The 16,324-nt window shown below is 36.8% G+C and overlaps 1 protein-coding gene across 1 annotated transcript in view; it reads right to left on the minus strand.

The window, feature by feature from the left end:
- BOLL (boule homolog, RNA binding protein) overlaps nt 1-16,324 on the minus strand; it is a 69,427-nt gene that overhangs the window by 40,510 nt on the left and 12,593 nt on the right. The window contains 3 exon segments of the mRNA XM_037849580.1: nt 9,361-9,489; nt 10,267-10,314; nt 15,649-15,720. Of these exon segments, the coding sequence (XP_037705508.1) occupies nt 9,361-9,489; nt 10,267-10,314; nt 15,649-15,720 (249 nt within the window).

Consider the following 16,324-nt stretch of genomic DNA (forward strand, 5'->3'; position numbering starts at 1 on the left):
TGTAACAAAGGCAATATACCAAAGCTAAACAAGTATGAGAGGGGGATATAAGGGAGGGAAATGGGATTCTTGGTAGCGGTATTGTCTGAGCCTACTATTATATTGTATTGTATGATATTTTATTTTTCTTTTTATTATTTTTTTTAATATTCATTAAAAGAAAACCTTTTTTTCCCATAGTAATCAATGTGTTCAAGTGCTGACTATGGTGATAAATGCATAACTGTATGATGATACTGTAAACAACTGATTGTATACTGTGGATGATTATATGGCATGTGAATATCTCTATAAAATTGTATGGAAAAATATGAACAGGGATAAAAATGCTGGAGAAAACATGGAGGGAGAGAGGGAATGTACGTATTTACTGTTGGTTAGGAGGCAGAATGGTATAGCTTTTCTGGAGGACAGTAGGGTAGTTCTGCACAAAGCTAAGTATGTGGGTGCCATAAGGTCCTGCAACCTCATTAGGGTGCATTTACTTGGAGGATCTGAGAGCAAGGACATGAGTGGACATTTGCATACTGGTGTTTATGGAGAGAGTACACATGATTTGCAATGGGTGGAGGTAGCCTAAAGGTACACTGAATGAGGAACAGAATGGTGAACTGTGGCGTGTGCATACAATGAAATATCGAGCAATTGTGAGAAGGAGTGAAGCTGTGAGACAAGCAAGGAAGTGAATGGAACCTGTAGACAGCATTTTTTTTAAATTCAGTTTTATTGAAATTATATTCACATACCATACAGTCATCCATGGTATACAATCAACTGTTCACAGTACAATCATAGTTATGCATTCTATGCATCACCACAATCTATTTCTGAACATTTTCCTTACATCAGAAAGAATCAGACTAAGAATAAAAAATAAAAGTAAAAAAAGAACACCCAAATCATCCCCACCATCCCACCCTATTTGTCATTTAGTTTTTAATCCCCATTTTTCTACTCATCCATCCATACACTAGATAAAGGGAGTGTGATACACAAGGTTTTCACAATCACACTGTCACCCCTTGTAATCTACATTATTATATAATCATCTTCAGGAGTCCAGACTACTAGGTTGGAGTTTAGTAGTTTCAGGTATTTACTTCTAGAAATTCCAATACATTAAAACCTAAGAGATGTTATCTATACAGTGCATAAGAATGTCCACCAGACTGACCTCTCAACTCCATTTGAAATCCCTCAGCCACTGAAACTATTTCGTCTCATTTTGCATCCCCCTTTTGGTCAAGAAGATATTCTCAATCCCATGATGCCAGGTCCAGATTCATCCCCGGAGTCACATCCTGCGTTGCCAGGGAGATTTACACCCCTGGGAGTCTGGTCCCACATAGGGTGGCTTAGTTAGAGAGAGAGAGGGCCACATCTGAGCAACAAAGAGGTACTCAAGGGGAGACTCTTAGGCACAATTATATGCAAGTGTAGCCTCTCCTTTGCAGTAACGAGCTTCATAAGGGCATGTCCCATGATCGAGGGCTCAGCACATCAAACTGCCAGTCCCAATGTTTGTGACAACATCAACACCAATCCAGGTGAGGAAGTCCAACACTTTTGCACCTTCCTGCAGCTCCTCGGGGCGGAGGGGGGGGGGCTGTAAATATATTTTTTATTGTCTGCCCAAATTACTTTGGGGTGTGTCACTATTTCACTCTAACCTATACTAACCTACCGTATCTCACTTCCTATTCAAAGTTCCATGTAATAGTGGTGTTTGAACAAACCAACTGTAGAGTTATACTGTTCAGAAAATACAGATCCTACACCAAATAGACATCTCTTCCCTTGGTCTCATATGGAAGTTGAAGTTTTAAAACACAGTCAGTTTCTAGTGTTCATGGAGGCAGTAATCATGATTTGCAAAGGGTGCAGATGACCTAAGGGTACACTGACTGAAGAATGGAATGGTGTACTGTGGTGTACGCATACAGTGGAATATTGAGCAACTACAAGAAAGAGTGAAGCTGTGAGACATACGACGAGGTGAATGGATCCTGTACACAGTATTTGAGTGAAGTACACCAGAAATAAAGGCAAACACTTTAATGCCTCGCCAGTATGGACTAACTACAATGTGTAAACTCAGAATTGAATCATAGAACATAGCCTAACATGGACATGATTATTGTAATAGTCCCTAGATTGTAAGCTCTTACAGCAGTTAACTCTATCCCTGAATTGTAATGCCTATCTCTAAACTTTGAGACGCTGATCCCTTAGCGTATAACCAGATTGGTCTCTGGAACAATGCATATCTCTGAGACACCTGAAACTCAGAGCCAGAGCTCGGCAGATATGAATGTCAGTATTAGTGCATACAGCCACTGTTAAAAAAAAAAAAAAAAAAAAAAAAACTGAAAAAGAGCCCAGACTTCAATTAGTGATATGAATGAAGCAGGTCTGGTTAAGACCATGGCAAGCCAGGCCAAAGAGTAAAAGTTGAAACTGACTGTGTTTTAAAACTTCAACTTCCATATGAGAACAAGGGAAGAGATATCTATTTGGTACAGGATCTAAATTTTCTAAACGGTACAACTCTACAGTCGATTTGTTCGAACACCACAATTGCATGGAACTTTGAATAGGCAGTGAGATACGGTAGGTTAGTATAGGCTGGAGTGAAATAGTGACACATCCCAGAGTAATTTGGGCACATAATAAAAAATATATTTACAGCCTTCCCCTCCCCAGTCCTGAGGATCTGGGGGAAGGTGCGGATGTGTTGGACTTCCTCACCTGGACTGGTGTTGATGTTGTCACAAACATTGGGACTGGCGGTTTGATGTGCTGAGCCCTCGATCATGGGACATGCCCTTATGAAGCTCGTTACTGCAAAGGAGAGGCTAAACTTGCATATAATTGTGCCTAAGAGTCTCCCTTTGAGTACCTCTTTGTTGCTCAGATGTGGCCCTCTCTCTCTCTAACTGAGCCATCTCGACAGGTGAACTCGCTGCCCTCCCCCCTATGTGGGACCCGACTCCAAGGGTTGTAAATCTCCCTGGCAATGCAGAATATGACTCCCGGGGATGAATGTGGACCCAGCATTGTGGGACTGAGAATATCTTCTTGACCAAAAGGGGGATGCAAAATGAGATGAAATAGTTTCAGTGGCTGAGAGATTTCAAATGGAGTTGAGAGGTCACTCTGGTGGACATCCTTATGCACTATATAGATAACACCTCTTAGGTTTTAATGTATTGGAATAGCTAGAAGTAAATAACCGAAACTACCAAACTCCAACCCAGCAGTCTGGACTCCTGAAGAAAATTATATAATAATGTAGATTACAAGGGGTGACAGTGTGATTGTGAAGACCTTGTGGATCATGCTCCCTTTATCTAGTGTATGGATGAGTAGAAAAATGGGGATAAAAACTAAAGGACAAACGGGGTGGGATGGGGGTATGATTTGGGTGTTCTTTTTTCACTTTTATTTTTTTATTCTTGTTCTGGTTCTTTCTGATGTAAGGAAAATGTTCAGAGATAGATTGTGGTGATGAACACATAACTATGTTATCATACTGTGGACAGTGGATTGTATACCATGGATGATTGTATGGTGTGTGAATGTATTTCAATAAAACTGAATTTAATAAAAAAAATATATATATACATATATTAAAAAAAAAAAAACACAGTCAGTTTCGACCTTTACCCTTTGGCTCGGTTTGCCCTAGTGTAGACAGCATTTTGAGTGAACTATGCCAGAAACAAACACTATGATGCCTCACCAATATGGACTAACTACAATGTGTAAACTCAGAATTGAACCTTAGAGCACAGCTTATCAGGGGAATGCTTATTGTAACGGTCCCTGGATTGAAAGCTCTTACAGCCGTCACATCTGTTCCTGAACTGTAATGGCCATCTCCAGATTCCAAGATGCTGATTCCTTTGTGTATAACCTGATCAATTCCTGGAACTTTGGGTATCTATGTGACACCTGAAACTCAGAGCTAGAACTTGGCAGATATGTCAGGATTAGCACATATAGGAACTGTTAAAAAAGCTGAAGAAGTATCCAGACTTCAACTAGAGATATGAATGATGGAGATGTGGTTAGGACTAGGGTAAAGGACAATACTGACTGTGTTTTAAAACTTCAAATTCCATGTGAGAGCAAGAGAAGAGATGTTTAGTTGGTGCAAGATCTACATTTCCTAAACAATTTAACTTGCACAATTTGTTCAAATACCATAATTACATGGAACTTTTAACAGGAAGTGAGATCTGGTAGGTTTGCACGGGTTAGTGTGAAATAGTGACACATCCCAAAGTAATTTGGACAGAGAATAAAAATATATATGCAGGGCCCCTCTGAGGAGCTGGGGGAAAATGCAGAGGTGTTGGACTTCCTCACCTGGATTGTTGCTGATGTTCTCACAAACACTAAGGACTGATGGTTTGATGTGCTGAGCTCTCTATCACTCACCTTGCCCTTATGAAGCTCATTACTACAAATGAGAGGCTAAACCTGCTTATAATTGTGCTGAAGAGTGCCCCTCTGAGTACCTTTTTGTTGTTCAGATGTGGCCCTCTCTCTCTAGCTAAGCCAACTTGATGGGAGAACTCACTGCACTCCCCCCTATGTGGGCTCTGACTCCCAGGGGTGTAAATCTCCCTGACAACATGGGATATGACTCCCAGGGATGAATCTAGACCTGGTATTGTGGTATTGAGAACATTTCTTGACCAAAATGGGGATGCAAAATGAAATGAAATAGTTTCAGTGGGTGAGAGATTCCAAATGGAGTTGAGAGGTCACTCTGGTGGGCATTGTTATGTACTATATAGATAATCCTTTTTAGGTTTTAATGCACTGGAATAGCTAGAAGTAAATACCTGAAACTATCAAACTGCAACCCAGTAGCCTTGATTCTTTTTTTTTTTTTTTTTTTTTTTCACTAGCCTTGATTCTTGAAGATGATTGTATAGCAATGTAGCTTACAAGAGGTGACAGTGTGATTGTGAAAGCCTTATGGATCACACTCCCTTTATCCAGTGTATAGACGGATGAGTAGAAAAATGGGGACAAAAAAAACCAAATGAAAAATAGGGTAAGGGGATGACATGGGTGTTCTTCTTTTATTTTTTATTCTTATTTTCACTTTTTCTGGTATAAGGAAAATGTTCAAAAAATAGATTGGGGTGATGAATGCACAACTATATGATGGTACTGTGAACAACTGATTGTGTATACTTTGATGACTGTATGGTATGTGAATATATCTCAATAAAATTGAATTTAAAAAAACAAAAAACAAAAAAAAAGTGAAGGATATGGTGAGGAGTCAGAAGTAGAGGGCAGGACAGGATCAATTTTTGAGTAGTGAAGACTAGCCCTCAAGACCTTTTCTAGAGTTTGCATTCAACATGTCTAGGATTGTGAACTTTGCAGTGATCCATCTGAAAGTGGCCCTCAGCAAATGGCCATGATAAGAGAGAGTTCAGTCCTTTCAGGAGGAGACATTGAGGTATTTAAGTACCTATCATGTGCCCGACATGGGACTGCAAATATTTTACCCCTCCTCAGATATGATGTTAAAGTTCTTTTCCAGAATGACCTTTGAGGTCCTATAATATGGTTTCTGCTACTCTCCGGCTTCACCTCCTTCCTCTCTCTCCCTCGTTCTCCTTGCTCCAGCCCCAGGGGCTGGCTCGTTTTTCCAGAACATGCCATTTAAGCCCTTGCTTCAGGACCTTTGCACCTGCCTGTCTCTCTGATATTAGCATGGCTGGCTCCTCACATCTTTAGTCTTTGCTCAAATGTCACTGTCATGGATTGATTTGTGTCCCCCCAAAAATATATGCTCAAGTTTCAGGCCCTGGGCTTGTGAACCTGACCCTATTTGGAAATAGGGTCTTTGAAGATGTGATTAGTTAACTTGAGGACAAACTGGACTACCATGGCCCTAATCCAGTAGGACTGGTGGCCTGCTAGGACGACAGACACACAGACAAGGGGAGAAGGCCATGTGATGCCCAAAGCCGAGGCTGAAGTGTTGCAGCTGCAAGCCAGGGAATGGCAAGGAGTGCTGGCAAACCTCCAAAAGCTAGGAAAAGCCAAGAAGGACCCTCCCCTACAGGTTTCACAAGGAGCAGGGCCCTGCTGACACTTTGATTTCAGACTTCTAAACTTGGAACTATGAAACAATAAATGTCTGTTATTTTAAGCCACCAAAAAAAAAAAAAAAATTTCCTGGCTATAAAACTCACAATAAGTCCTTCATTTTTATTTTAGGAAAAAAACATTTAAAATATAATCTGCCTCACTCTATTAATTAAATAATATATTAGTCATACTGTGCCTTCTACCAGAACAATATTAATATAAAAGCATGCATGTATCATATATATATAGAAATACCATAGAAATAACTATAACACTAAGCAATATTTCCAGAAAAATCTTATTAAATTCCACTAACTAGTAAATATAACCTGATAATTATCTGATGTCAGGAATTAACATTATGGTTTAATAAGAGTAGATTTTGGCTAAAAATCTAATGTAAAGGCATTTTTACCATCCCTCCCTCCCCACTTCCTGAAACCCCCCCAAAATAAAAAGGATAGATTTTGAAAATTCCATCATCATTGAACAAGGAAATGTCCACGATCCCCAAACTACAAACCATGTAGGATGTCCAACAAATTTGGTGAAATTTGGACCAATATGAAGGAGGTTTCTGAGGTCTCCTCAGACATAAGGAAGGATATATATTTCCCTAAAAGTCAATGCTCTGAAAGACCTATTCAAAAGAGTCTCAAGTTTAAGAAAATGGTCAGGACAAGATATAGGGAAGGGACCATCTTCACACATTTTCAATTTCATACTGCCTAATAGCAAGGGAGTAAAATTGAAGGAGAAATCATCCTTCCACTATTTTTATTATCTACTACCTAGCCTTCTAGCTGAGGAACATTGCTGGAGGGGAAAAAGGGTGAAGGTGGGAACAGAAGTGACAATTATTCCATCTCAATACAGAAAGCATGTGATAAAAGGGATTTTGTTAGGAGCCAAAATGATCTCTAAACTGCTAAAAACTGAGGAAGAGTATCTCAGGCAGAAGACATAACAAACTTGGTGACAGAGGACACCTGAGACAACAGCCTGTCTCCCCCATCCCCACTCTATATTCCAACAAATAGCTGGCTTTATTTAGAGATGAGCAAAGAGGGGAAGGAACAAACAAGTGACCTAAACATGGATACTGCCTCTTCTCATCACCCCCCAACTCCATCAAGGAAAGAGCAAAAAGCTGAAGAAAAGGATGAGGAATTATCCCAGAAAATAAAGGAAAATTTCAGATAAATATAATTTTTTAGAATCTTTAAAAAGTTATAATAACATGATTTCTAAAAAAGAGCTCAAAGAGAGATTTTAAGGCAACAGAAGGAAATGAAAAGCAAGGTAGCAGAACCTGGGATAAAAAGAAAGAAAAACAAAACTATTATGGGGAAGAAAGCCTTGTTAGTCATAATAAAAAGTAGACAAAACACAACAAAAAATACAGTCAGAGTCATAGTAGACAGTCTTGAATAAGCATATAACACGAAAAAGCATGCATGATAAAGAAATTTCCTGAGAGGTGACAGAGATGAAAGGCAAAGGAGCTCTAACATATGCAAAATTAGTGTTCCTGAAGAAAAAACAAAACTGGGATAAAAAAATTTCCAGAGCTCTAACCACAACATTCTGAAATAAAGCTAGTCTGATGATCAAAAAGGCAAAACTGAATCATAAGAAAAATAATATAAAGACTGATAAATACCAATACATATCCTGGTGAAATAATTTCAAATTAAGACAGACTTTTCAGGTACCCAGAAAGAAAAAGCAAATTATGTACAAAGGGAAAAAAATCAGGCTGGCTTCAAACTTCTTTATAGTTTGACGAATGGACTAGAAGTTCTATGCAACTACTTTCTAGCTAGTTTTATTTTCCTTCAGTTAAATAGGCAACAAACATTCTTAAGCAATAAGAGCTCAGAGAATATAGCACTCATATGCCTTCTTGAAAAAAGACTACTTGCTAATCCAGTCAACCAAGTGATAAATGGGGTTGAGGGAGAAAAAAATGATGGAACCCTAGTAAAAGTATTGATAGTATGGGATTTAAAACTGAACTGTGAAAATTGTTGTTCCAGAATAGAATTACAGTGTTATAAATCTTAGCAATATAAAAACAATAAAATGAACTTAAATTAGGAGGCAGGTGCTAATTTCTCAATCTTTCACAACAGTGATTTAAAACATATCACACAGTTTCTGACACATAGATGGTGCAGCTATTAGTAATGTTTCAGGAATATAATTCAGACACTGAAGATGAGATTTACAATTTGTATTTATTAAAAAAATTGATTTACATTTTTCTAGCAAGAATTTTTAGATGTTTTTCAAGTATTATATGCTTTTAATTGACAGAATGTTAGCAACAATATAGACTGACAGACAAAACCTGAAGAAGGGGAAGCATCTAGGATCTTACTATTTAAAGGAGAGATGGAGTCAAAGATTAGCTTGGTACGGTTGCTTAGCATGAGCAGAATGTTCAACTAGGTTGAACTTAAATGTTTGGAAATGAACAGAGGTGATGGTAGTATGTTGTGAGAATAACTAACAGTGCTGAATGGTGTGTGAATGTGGAGGAAAGGGGAAGCTCAGAGTCATGTATGTCACCAGAAGGAAAGCTGGAGGTTAAAAGATGGGAATATATAAAAAGCGAACCTTGTTGTGGGCAATGTCCAAGATTAACTGTACAAATACCAGAAAACTCTTTCATGAACTAGAACAGATGTTTGACACTACAACTAGAAGTTAATAGTAGAGGGGCATATAGGAAAAAATATATACCTATTGCTAACTATATACTACAGTTAGTAGTATTTCAACGTTCTTTCATAAACGATAACAAATGTACTATACCAATACTGGGGAGGATTTGAGTTTCCTTTTTTTTTTCTTTTTTCTTTGTTTCTTTTCTGGAGTAATGAAAATGTTCTAAAAATTGAACAAAAATTAATTGTGGTGATGGAGGCACAGCTGTCTGGTGGTACCAGGAGCAACTGATTGTACATTTTGGATCTTTGGATAATTGTATGGTATGTGAACAACCACAATAAAAAAAAAAGAAAGATTAGCTTGGAAGAGTGAGCAGTTGATTTAGGGAATCAGTTGAACCAATAATTAGTGATGAAATCTAAGTTTAAGTCTTTTTAGATATAACAAAGATGAAAAGATGTGAGTAAATCATATTTGGAGCAACTTTAATGAGGGTCTTGAAAAAAGAAAATAAAAATATTAAGATGAGGTAGTTTTAGATTGATTAACACTAGCACATACCTCTGGAATTGAAGCCTCCATCAGAGACAGTGGAGAAGGAACACATCCGCCATCTTGTGCAATTTCCACTGGTTGATAAATAACCTCAGAAGGTTGTAGGTATAAGAATGGCGCAGAAGAAGCAGGAGACTAAAACACAAAATGATACTCCCAATATGATTAAGTAAACCAAATGACTTACCCAAGAGATGAGAGAAATACTTGTTTTATATTTTTCTCAAGTTCATTTCTTAGGAATAGCATAGGAGTATCCTAGCAACAGACTAGGGACTCTGGGTTGTATAAATTCTGTTTGTGTAGATACTATTAAAGAACTTTCTCACTTACGTACAAAAAGTTCCTTAGTATCTCAGAATTCCATATGTAAGTTCATATAATAATTGCAGATACATTAAGATCATCATTAAGGCTTTAATATCATAAACTTATGGAATTTAAATTAACATAAAATTCTACTCTCAGCTTTCACTGTAACTTCCCATGGAAGTGGGAAAATGTCATTAAACAGTCTTTTTGGTGGTATACTATTTGTTATCAAAAGTTAGGAGCATAAGTCAAACTGAAGCAAAATGTGAAGGGAGGCTAGTAAATGCTAAATTTTCCAATAATACTAATAGTAAAAAAACCTATTTTTTTTCAAGTTTATATAGCACTCAATTCTTTATCACATGCTATCACTTCCCTCATTTGATCTTCACAAAGATCATGCAAAGAAAACTTAACAAGTTATGGTATTATTTGCATTTTAAAAATGAGGAAACTGAGAAATCAGTAAATAAATGAATTGCCTAAGGTTAAATAAATAGGAGAGGAAGGTCTTAAACCTAGTTCTCTTGACTTCAATTAATATTCACGTGTCTTCACAAGAACACAATGAAAAAAGGTGTACTGAAAGTTAGTATTTACCTGAGGAACACTCCACTGCCACTGTCCTGGTAGACACTGTGCAGGGGCCTAAAATGAAAACAAAACCAAAACAAAAACAGCAGATTAAAAATGAGTGTCAAAAAACCATATATTCACATGTAAAAAATGAAGTTGGACTTCTTCACCTTGTATCATATACAATTAATTCCTAATAGTTTAAAGACCTAAATGTAACAGCTAAAAACTATAAAATATTTAGAAGAAAACTAAGGCTAAATCTTAATGACTTTGGATTAGGCAATAGGTTTTAAATTATGACACCAAAAGCACACACAAAAAAGGAAAAATCAGATAAACTGGAATTCATCAAAATTAAAAACTTTGAGGCTGTAAAGACACTATCATCAAGGAAGTGAAAAGACAACCCACAGAACGGGAGAAAATATTTATTTGCATATCAATTATCTGCTAAGACAACTTGTATCTAGAATACAACTCAATAATAAAAAGACAAATAACTCAATTAAAAACAGGCAAAGGATTTGAATAAAAAATCAAAGAAGATATACAAATGGCCAATAAGCACATGAAAAGATGCTCAACATCATTAGCCATCAAGGAATGCAACTTAAAACCACAGTGAAATACCACTTCACACCTGCTATAATCAAAAAGACAGAAAATAAGTGTTGGTTAGGATGTAGAGAAATTAGAACTCTCATATATTGGTGACAGGAATGTAAAATGGTGCAGCCATTTTGGAAAACAATCTGACACTTCCTCAGAAAGTTAAGCATTGACTGGTGGCAAGGTGGCGGCATAGAGAGGAGTGGAAGCTAAGTAGTTCCCCTGGAACAACTGAAAAAAAAACAGAAACAACCAGTAAATAATCCAGAATAACTGCGGGGGGACAAACGAGACCATCCACTCATCATACACCAACCTGAATTGGGAGGAATGCCTGAGAACACAGCATAAAAACTGTAAGTAAAACCTGAGGATCCAAGTCGTGAGACCCCCTCCCCCATAGCCCGAGCTGCAAAGCCTTATGATGCCAGAGAGAAGCTCTCTCCCAGCAAGCGAATATAGCTCAGCTGAGCTCTAACTGGGGTTTTAAGTAGCGAGTGTGAACTGCTCACTACAGGTATGCATCCCCCAAAAAAAGACAGAGGCTTTGGGTGATGACTGACCTTGGAGAGCCGGAGGGTCGCCTTGGACTGGGTCTGAAGGGGACTATCTGTTTCTTTTTTGGCTCAGTGGAGAAAGCCCCAGTCATTTTCAGTTTCCAGGGTTGTGACTCGGGGAAGGGTGGAGACACCACAAGCAGAGAGAGAGACCATTGAAATGCTAATGACCTCCACCTGGGGGGGGGTCTGTCTTCTCTAGGAGGAAAGGGGTGGGGCCCTTTCCATTCAGAACCAGACCCCAGAGTCTGGGGGAACACGGCCGTACCTCCTCACACCAGTCAAGGATTATAGGCTAAGAGGCATCACCTGCTGGGCAGAAAAGCACAGTGACCCGAGGCATCAAAGGGTGGAGCAATTTTCTAAGACACACCTGCAGGGAAACCAGATACTGAATATTTCTTCCCTCTGGGACCTGAGCCTGTTCTGGTCTGGGAAAACCTGATTTGAATAACCAAGGAAACCATGCCTAGACAACAGAAAATTACAACCTACACTAAGAAAAACAAAGTTATGGCTCAGTCAAAGGAACAAATGTACACTTCAACTGAGATACAGGAATTTAAACAACTAATGCTAAATCAAATCAAAAAGTTTAGAGAAGATATTGCAAAAGAGATAGAGGCTGTAAAGGAAGCACTGGGCATATATACGGCAGAAATCAAAAGTTCAAAAAAACAACTAGTAGAATCTATGGAAATGAAGGGCACAACACAGGAGATGAAAGACACAATGGAAACATACAACAGCAGATCTCAAGAAGCAGAAGAAAACACTCAGGTACTGGAGAACAAAACACCTGAAAGCCTACACGCAAAGGAGCAGATGGAGAAAAGAATGAAAAAATACAAGCAATGTCTCCAGGAACTCAAGGATGAAACAAAGTACAATAATGTACATATCATTGGTGTCCCAGAAGGAGAAGAGAAGGGAAAGGGGGCAGAAGCAATAATAGAGGAAATAATTAATGAAAATTTCCCATCTCTTATGAAAGACATAAAATTACAGATCCAAGAAACGCAGCATACTCCAAACAGAAGAGATATGAATAGGCCTACGCCAAGACACTTATTAATCAGATTATCAAATGTCAAAGACAAAGAGAGAATCCCGAAAGCAGCAAGAGAAAAGCGATCCATTACATACAAAGGAAGCTTAATAAGAAAGTTAAGCATAGTTACTATATGACCCAGCAATTCCCCTCCTAGGCATATATCTAAGAGAAATGAAAACATATGCCCACACCAAAAGCTGTACGCTAATATTCACAGTATCATTATTGATAACAGCCAAGAAACCATCTATATGCCCATGAACTGATGAACGGATTAATAAAATGTGGTATATTCAGACAGTGGAATATTATTCAGTCACAAAAAGGAATGAAATTCCTAAACATGCTACAATATGGATGAGTCCTGAAAACATACTAAGTGAAAGAAGCTGGTCACCAAAGACAACATATTATATAGTTTCATGCATATGAAATGTGCAGAATAGGCAAATCTATAAAGCAGAGTCTATTTGTGGGTGCCTAGGGCTAGGGTGGGGAGGAAAGGGGAATGACTGCTAATAGTTTTTTTGGGAGGGGGTGATGAAAATGTTAAAAAATTGATTGTGGTATGATTTCACAACTCTGTAAATCTGTAAAATCAATGAGTTGTGCACTTTAAATAGGTGAATTGTATGGAATGTGAATTATATCTCAATAAAACTGTTATTAAAAAAAGAGGGTCACTTTATTTAAGGTACTTGTTGTGAGATGATAATATAAAAGACTTTATTTCTTAAATTAGTGGTATTATTCTTAATGTTTTTATACTCTATTTTTCATAAACTCTTTTTTTTCCATTATTGAAGTCAAAAGCCACAAAAGGAAAAAAAAAAAAGACCCCATGGATCTACCATATATACATACCAAATCACAGTTAATTTAGTGTTGACCATTTCAACTGCTAGCTGATTATATCACTGTATTATGATTATGATGACCAAAACAATGTTCTGTATTTTAAAAGGCAGGATGATGTATAATATCTTAAAAGTTTTAATGAAAACTTGAAATGAAAAAGATTATATGTGAATTTGTTAGATAAATGAAATCCCTATCTACCTATAAAGTAAAAAATAATATGAATGAGGTAAATACTTATACATTACCAGCTTTGACTAATGTAAACTGATAAAACTATCAATCTCAGAATTTGTAGAAAGAGCGAGCCAGAGGAAAGTCTTATCAATGTGGCAATTTAAAGGGCAGAATGATGTTGAATATGTAACAGGAGAGAAATACATGAAGTGAAATTATTTTATATTACAAAATATTGATATGTTATAAATCAGTACCAGAATCTTTCCGGGACATATCTAGGTAACACAACTCCAATTTTCTAATTTTTGTCAAGGAGAAAACCAGAGACAATATATAAAATTAAATTTTATTAGTATACATCTGGTCTGTCAAGTGAGCAATAGCCATTGTAATCAATTAATTTAAGGAGCTGGACTCAGGTGCAAGTAGAAAGCAACTTTATTCTTTCTTACCCCTACCACTTTAAAAGCACTCTTTTGAATTGTTCTTTCTTGCCCCTGGACAAAACCTAGGACAGATTTTTTTTTTTTTTTTTGGGTGCTACAGATTCCAAATGCTGACTCTATGGTTGGGAAACATTAATAGATTCCTTGTAATCTCCCTGCTGGGAACTTCTAACTGCAATAACAATTCTCTCCACTCTTGATTCTATAGCTCCACTTCATAAAGATTCTTTCTCTACTGAGGTCACCTTAAAGTTTTCTGGGAAAAGTAACTTCTGTGAGGTTTCTATCTTGCTCTTGGAAAATATGCAGCTTCGTCTGCTATTAATGGGATTCAACTCTTTCCCTCTGTAGCTTTCTCTCCTCGCTCTGCCACCATAGACCGCTATAGCTAAACTTTCTTCTTTGGACTTCTTTAGGCAGAGGTCCAAGTCCCAATGTCTCCAAATTCCAGGGCACAAATATCAAGGTCTCTCAAACATTCTCTGAGGTTCCCAGCACTTGGGTGCAAAGGAATGGAAACGCCGTAGCACTTAACAAACCTCTTGTTAAAGAAAGCCTCTTTACGAATCTCCATCAATCTCAATCTCCCCTTATCTTATCAAGGTGAACAAATAGCTAAGCATCTTGGAACTCTTTCCACAGTTACTTTTGCCTATCATGCTTAAATGGTTTCGTACCCAATGTTCTCAGTTTTTGTGGCATGTGCCAAAATTCTAGGGCAGCTCAGGAAAAACCATGCTACATGTATATTTTAAATATGTGCCATTGGATTACTATCATTTTTAGTAAACACTTTAGTTTTTACTTAATTTGGTAATAGAATCTAAAAATAAATGACCTCTCCAAAACTCAATCTAATATTAAAAAGAATTTCAGTAACCTTAACATTTCATATGCTGTCTATTCTTAAAGTTTAAAAAAATAAACAGAAATAAAATGCTCTGCCACTATTGTAGATATGAAAGAGTTTGATTTTACTTGTGAATGCTATAGACCCAAAGTTAGCAAATTTTTTCTGTGACGGATTAGAGAATAAGTATTTTAGGCTCTGCAGGCCAAAATATTTCTATTACAACTACTCAATTCTGCTACTGTAGCAGAAAAGCAGCTATAGGTAATATGTAAACAAATGTGGCTGTGTTCCAATAAAACTCGATTTACAAAACAAGCTCCATGCCATAGTTTTAGGAATCCATCAATCCAAAATGGTCTGACATTCTATAGTTAACTAGCACTCTTCATTAATTCTGCCAATCTCCCACCAGAATTAATGAAGAGTGCTAGTTAACTAAAAGAGGGTATCATAATATAAAATAAACTATAATATACTTATTTTAATATATTAAATTATAATAAAATAACAAGAAACTGACAATCTTAACAGTAACATTAAATAATCAGCCTATGGTTCAATATCTATAACTTACTTTGGGAATTATTGCTTTAGACTTTTTGATTAAATGTTAGCCAAGGTAGAAAAACTGATCTCATGATATTTGGTAAAAGGAAACAAATGGTTCTTCTTATATAACATTGTCTAATGCTCTCATTAAAGAAAATGGAAAAAAAAATCCCTCCTATCAAGGCTTACCTAGCTGTTTTTTATTTAGTAAGACTAGTTGCATGAGAAAGAATAAAATGAAATTTATCAAAGGACTGAAAGTATAAAAGGGAATTTTAATAGTAATTAAATGTTTACCTGATAATGATATGCAGGTTGCTGATAAACAGGCTGAGCTACCATCACAGGGGAACTAGATATAGAACGTGACTATAAGAGGGATAGAAAAATAGAAACATTATCTTAGGCAAAATCCTTTTGAACAACTCATAATAGAATTTATTTCAAACTGGTACCTAAACTCAGTCAACTTTTGGCTTGTTATTAGAAATTTCATTTTTCTACCTCTCACTGATTTTATTAAGAATAGATACAGTCTTTTATTCCTATTTCCAGTGGTTTCATTTTCATAGTGATAACAAAACAACCACCAGAAAAGTTTCTTTTAGTCTGAAATGTAATTATCCTCTCCAAAGATTAAAAAAATATATATTTCTAAGAGAAACTTAAAGGAAACTGGCAGCTGGACTTAGGGTGACACTGTCTATTTTCAGTGTGGGGAGTAGCAGCAGATATTTTACAATAACATTTAGAACTGAATGAATAATCTTATGTGATTTTCTCACTACTGAGGATTTATCATAATCAACATCCGATTCCCTTGTTATACATTTAACTAAAGCAAATACATTATTTATTGAATCATCTGTCAATTTCTGTTGCCATTTTATTAATCTGACATTTAAGTAACTCATCCCAATAAACTTACAAATAACATATCTATGTCCATAGAGTACCCGTAAATACTTTATTA

This window comes from Choloepus didactylus, chromosome 9 (genome assembly GCF_015220235.1).
Source record: "Choloepus didactylus isolate mChoDid1 chromosome 9, mChoDid1.pri, whole genome shotgun sequence".
NCBI lineage: Eukaryota > Metazoa > Chordata > Mammalia > Pilosa > Megalonychidae > Choloepus > Choloepus didactylus.